The 6,000-nt window shown below is 46.3% G+C and overlaps 1 protein-coding gene across 1 annotated transcript; it reads right to left on the bottom strand.

The window, feature by feature from the left end:
• Positions 1 to 652: 652 nt before the first annotated feature.
• WNT8A (Wnt family member 8A) lies at positions 653 to 5,597 on the bottom strand. Its single transcript, NM_001192370.1, has 6 exons — positions 5,530 to 5,597; positions 5,400 to 5,433; positions 5,031 to 5,169; positions 3,782 to 3,907; positions 2,378 to 2,520; positions 653 to 1,198 (listed from the first exon to the last, which is right to left on the bottom strand). The coding sequence occupies exons 1-6, from the start codon at positions 5,595 to 5,597 to the stop codon at positions 653 to 655; spliced, it is 1,056 nt and encodes a 351-aa protein (NP_001179299.1).
• Positions 5,598 to 6,000: the final 403 nt, after the last annotated feature.

Genomic DNA, 6,000 nt, shown 5'->3' with positions numbered 1-6,000 from the left:
CATGGCTCCAGAAATGGTTTCTGAGTTGGAAAAGTTGTCAGGTTATATGGACTGGTTTCCCCAGGAATGGGTAGGGAGAACTTTTCAAAAATGTGCATTGAGTTAAAAAACCCAATACCAAAAATACGTCGCTATAGGCAGGTGTGTAGTCTCTGCCTCACTTATCTCTGTGAACTTATAGTTGATCTTTCCGGAGCTAGCTAGAGTAGGGGAAGGTTACTCCTTCAGGAGTCTGGACAGAACTCTTCCATTTTTGGCTTCCATTCCCTCTGATTCTTAGCCATACAGCTGGGTTAGATGTGGTCTGAAACTCCAGGGGCAAGTATTTTGAAGGTCTTTCTGGATACAGACCCCAAATCAAGCTTCCCCTTTAGCAAGCTATAGAATTATAGGCAGGAAGACCAGGAAGTAACTTGCAGAAAAGATGAAATGGGGTCTACCCAAATTAGGAGGCCCAGATTCCCATTTCAGCTCTGTCAAGAACATGCTGTATCATCTCGGGCCTCCACTATCCCATGTACAGCAGATATCAAGAGGACAACAGATCAACCCTGTGGTTTTCCAATTGTTTTCCTTACCTCTTCTCTCCAGGAGAGAAGCTGTGCCCCCTCCACTGTCATACAACTGAGCAGTAAGTTCCTGGGGGGTGCTGTCAGGCACTGCCCTTGCCCCAGGACTGAGCACTGCCTGGGGAGCTCGTGCAGTAGTACTTGTTCACCACATGCCGACACTGCTCACACTTGACAGTGCAGCACCACTGGAATTTGCAGTTACAGCTGCTGATAGCCTCGGTTCTTCTCTCTTCCACCTGCAGGCCACATTCTGTGCACAGGCGCCCACAGCTGCATTGCTCCCATCTGGATGTGTTGCGGCTGTTCTGCAGACATTCCCGACCTTCTGTGCCATAGATGCCCAAGCTGGAATTGCGGGTACAGTAATCAGGTGATTCCTCTAAAAAGATCAGCTCAGCTTCTGCACTAGGAAGGAAGGCCTCGGTGGGTATCCAGTGGCCCTCGGCACTGTTCCCAGCCCTTAGCTGCTGTTTATCCATCTCAATTTTCAGTGCCCGTTCGTACTTGGCCTTTAGGTAGTTGCCCAACTCCCTGAAGTTAGCTAGCTGTAGCCAGCATGTCTGGATGCTACAGCTGCCTGAGATGCCGTGACATTTGCAAGTTCTCTTCATGGTGGCTCTCACTGCCTTCAGAGAAAGAAAGAGAGAGGGAGGACAAAAGGAGATTGGCTCTGGGTAGAGAAGATCAAAGGCTAGCAATTAATGGAATATTTTAGAGTTGTATTTCTTAACTTTAGAGTACATCAGAATTATGAGGGAGGCCTGTGAAAAATACTTATTCCTGGGCCCTACCTCAGATCTTCTCAATTAGGAAGTTCAGGGGTTTAAAGGCTTTGATATTGGTGATTTTAATGCTCTTCTGCGTGATTCTTATGGAAAAAGCCAGGCAAGTGTTGAGAAGGTGACTGGAGAGAGGAAACCTAGGCTTAAGGCCCAACTATATCGCTTGTGAGCTTGTTTCTCTTTCTGCCCATAAGATTAAGAATGATCAAGAAAGTACTTTGTTAAAAAGAAGATGAAGAAGAAAGTACTCTGTAAACTAAAAATGAAAAATATGATAATTGGTACTAAGTGTTATAGCTGGGGGCTTGAGTGTTTGTGTGTGTTTGGATTTGTTTTTTGGGCTGTCTTCCAGAGGGAAGGAAACCTGAAGTCTGAAGCCCTATCCCCAAGGTGATTACATTATTGTCGCTTTGAAAACCTCTTCTCTACACTGGGCAGCCAGGGCATCTAGGTATAGGTTCAAAGCAAAATTTTTATGCTCTTAGCTCCAAATACAACTAGAATCCAGATTTGAGTTCAGAACACTCCAAGGATTTCCATGCACCCCAGAAGTCTTTGGGGCAGTTGATCTTCCAGAGAAGCTTAGATCAGTCCCAACCTCTCCAGACCCAGAAAGACATTAGGACATAAGTTGTATGATAAACCCTTGTTAGTTTCCAGTTGAAATGGTTAAAATTTTAAGCCATGGAAGCAGGGCCTTGGATCTGTATTGTTATATGTTCTCAGAAACCTGCCTGTAGAAGGAGTTAGCATATAAGGTTTAGTGATAAAAGGACTAGATTGGAAGATCTGTGTTCATTGCCTGGTTCTGATGCTAATTGGTTGTATTGCCTTGGCCAAGTGATAGCTCTGCCTTAACTGGTTTTGTCATCCAGAGAACAGGACTAGCTATCCTAGTCCTGCTGGGTGGTAAGGGATGAAACATGTTTGAGACAGCTCTTGATAAGTTGTGAAGGTCTGTACAGATGTGAGACTGTTGTAAATGCTCAGCCTGTTGGCTCACTGGTCAACTCTTATACGTACCAGCCTGCCTGCTCTGTTGTTATGAAGATTCATCAGGGCTCTGGCATCCTTCCCTTTCTCCAGGCTGTCCACAAAGAGTTTGGAGATTCTTTCCCCAAATTCAACATTGTCACTACAACCTCCCCAGATCCAGCCATGGCCTCCTGCACATAAGGAAAGAGTAAGTTCTGTGTGTAGCTTCCAGCTGAGTCCTAGAAGAAGACTCACGGTCATTTTAGCTGACATAGCCAAACCATCCCCAAGAGTTGTAGAAGTGTGTAAAGCTATAGCTAAAAGTGTGACAGGGAGGGAATTCCCTGGCAGTCCAGTGATTAGGATTCCGTGCTATCACTGCCATGGCCTGGGTTCAATCCCTGGTCAGGGAATTAGGATCCCACAAACTGTGCAGTATGGTCAAAAAAAGAAAAAAAAAAGTAGGACAGGGAAATGGAGGTATTTAGGGTGGGAATGGGGGTAGGGGACAGTCCTATTTCTAAAGTCAACTGCCCACCCTCCAGGTACTCCCCAGCTCTAGACAATTCAACTCCATACCCAAAGTAAAATTAAGATGCTGGGGCTGGCCCAGATGATCTCAAAGGTTCATTGCTGTTCATTTTAGAATTCTGTACCATTACTGTACAGTAGTCTTATTAGACTATCTCCTCCCTCATTCGGAGAAGGCAATGGCACCCCACTCCAGTACTCTTGCCTGGAAAATCCCATGGACGGAGGAGCCTGGTAGGCTGCAGTCCATGGGGTCGCTAAGAAGTCAACTGAGCGACTTCACTTTCACGTTTCACTTTCATGTATTGGAGAAGGAAATGGCAATCCACTCCAGCGTTCTTGCCTGGAGAATCCCAGGGACGGGGGAGCCTGGTGGGTTGCCGTCTATGGGGTCGCACAGAGTCGGACATGACTGAAGTGACTTAGCAGCAGCCTCCCTCATTAGTGACAAATCTGAATAAGGATTTTCCAGGCAAGAATCCTGGAGTGGGTTTCCATTTCCTTCTTTAGAGGATCTTCCCAACCCAGGGATCAAACCCAGGTCTCCCACATTGCATGCAGACTCTTTACTGTCTGAGCCATCAGGGAAGGCCTATAAGTCTCTTAGGCTATCTGCAAATAATTTGATATCTATGGATTATGGACAAGCCATTCTAAGCCTGAAATACGAGGGTTAGCTTTAAACTCTCTTTGTCTTCCTCCTTCCTAGATGCCTTGTTGATTTTAGAGCTTGGTGCTACTTGCTTATCCTCTAATCATCTTAGCAGAGTCTTGATCTAGGAGTGGCCACCATGGAAATTTCTGCTGGGGTTTAGGGGTTTGAAGAAGCTGTGTCTCTCAGGCTTTCTCTGGAAGACTTTAGCTTATGCTCAGCTCTAAATCCCTTACCTTTTCCCACACCCATCAGAGGGCACAACTTACCTGTTTTACCATTTTTTGACTCATCACAGCCACAGTTTTCAAAGTCACCCATGCTACAGTTCTTGGTAATGGTGTACATGACTCCAGCAGAGCTGATAGCGTGAATGAAAGAAGTCTCCCTGGTAGCTTTGAAAAGAAAGAGGGAACTAGAAACTAGGACCCTGATGACCCAAAGCAGGCAATGCCATTTCATGTCTCTCTCCTATCCCCCTCCCTCTATGGGTTTATTAAGAGGATGTTACTCTGCTTGAGAGAACAGTACATGATTTCCCAGCATCCTTACTTCATACAGGCAGGAATGAGCATCCCCATGCTACAGATGGGGAAAGTAAAACCCAGAGAGAAAGTGATGAAACTGAGGCCACTGTCCTCACCAGTTATGGCATTGGGACCAGGACCCAGTTCCCCTGATAATCCAGCCTAGGCCTCTGTTCATTAGCCATTGCTTCTGGTCCTCAGGCATTAAGGATTCAGGGCTATGAGGCTGGCTTATGAAAGAGAGAAGGGCATTTTTCTTCTTTCTGAGGTGGAGCTGGAGCCATGTAATAATTATAATGATAGTACCTACCACTTACTGAGCTTGTATCTGACTAAGGCCTTATAAACATTGTCCCATGTTTTTCTCACCCTGTTTGTTGTATACGCCACAGGAAGATACTTTCCCCCTCATTTTCTTTACCCCATTCCTCTCAACTTTCCTCAGGAAACTCTTCATTAATCATTTCTACATAAATGACTTTCTTGCAAACTACTATACATAGTTGTAAACAGCTGCACAGGTACATCATGCACACACACACACACTCCACACACACACACACACTTCACATGAGGCATAGCTCAGTGTGATCTCTCAGCTTCTCTGTCGTTGGGATTTTATGACAGTTGAAATTCCCTCAGGGGCTACGAACACTGACTCTTTCCCTCATTTTTATTTCATGCAAATATAAGTGTGTACAAACACAAATACAACATGAATTGGAAAACAGAGTAATTACACTTGTATATAAATACTTTTGTATTCACCTCATTCAACCCTTACGACACTCCTGGTGAACTAAACAGCTGACCTTATTGACCCCAGGGATAACACTGAGGTTCAGAGAAGGGGAAATAACCCACAACAAGGAAGTGGCAGATCACCGATAACTTTTTCATTTCACTGCACACATACATGTTACACATACATACATACTGCACGCCCAACTTCATGGACATATACACCCTTGTACAGGTTGCACAAACTTACCACTTCTTAGCCTGTTGTGAGTGGAGAGCTGGAGAGCATTTTCAGGGCAGTTCCAACGTTCCCAAGCAAATTGGAATTTGCACTCCTCGATGCCACTCTGGGCGCCCAGGGCCACACTGGTGGTATAGGTCAGATAGGCCTGGCAAAGGGAAAAGGGTGCGAGCTTCAGCCCTGCCTCTCATCAGGTCGTCTGGGTCAAAAGGTACAGACAGGAATCAAATGGGTTAGCTCTCCATTAGGGAATGATTGGTCATAGGTTCCTCTGCGTGTCTGACTTCTGACACTGTCTCCCCTCCCGTCTTTTCTTTCCCCAGAAGAGTTCCCTCAGGAACATGAATGGGTAAAAACAGGAGCAGGAGACCATCCTACCTTGGGCCCTGTTATCAGGAAATTGTTCACTGACCTACCAAAAAGAGAAAAAGTGAGGCAGTTGGTGAATGGGGATGAGATAGTGGAAGCTTCCTTGGTGAGGAGTGAACAGTGGGAGGGAAGGACTTACCAAGCAGAGGCACTGAAGGTTACATAGCATATGCCCACAGCCACTCTGAGAATAAGTAGGTCCCCCATGGCCCTTCCCACCCCCAGAAGACCAAGTCTAGCCCAGGGCCAAGTCCAGAGAAGTGAGGAGAGGGCAGGGTCTTTCTCAGTATTTATGTAGGGAAATGCTGCATGGCCAAGGGGTGAAAAATCAACAGCTCTTCTCATTTGTCCCTCACTGGCAGGGCTGCAGGAGCCACTAACCCAATGAGGGGCCAGGGAGGAGGGATTCAGCCCAAAGCCTGCAAGGGAAACCCCGCCCTGCCCCGCCCTGCCAACTCTTCTTCCCTCCCAGGCTGACAGAGGAGCTGAAACCTTTCCCTACTCAGGAGGTTTCTACCCTCTATAAGTCAGACTTCTTTCTCTTCCTGCTTGAGGGCTCATTAATTGGAATTTTGTAGCCCAGAGAAGACAAGTTTCCTTGTCTCTGCAG

Source organism: Bos taurus, chromosome 7, assembly GCF_002263795.3.
Source record: "Bos taurus isolate L1 Dominette 01449 registration number 42190680 breed Hereford chromosome 7, ARS-UCD2.0, whole genome shotgun sequence".
NCBI classification, from domain to species: Eukaryota; Metazoa; Chordata; class Mammalia; order Artiodactyla; family Bovidae; genus Bos; species Bos taurus.
The sequence above is the reverse complement of the archived record's forward strand: the minus strand, read 5'-3'. Positions and strand labels throughout refer to the sequence as shown.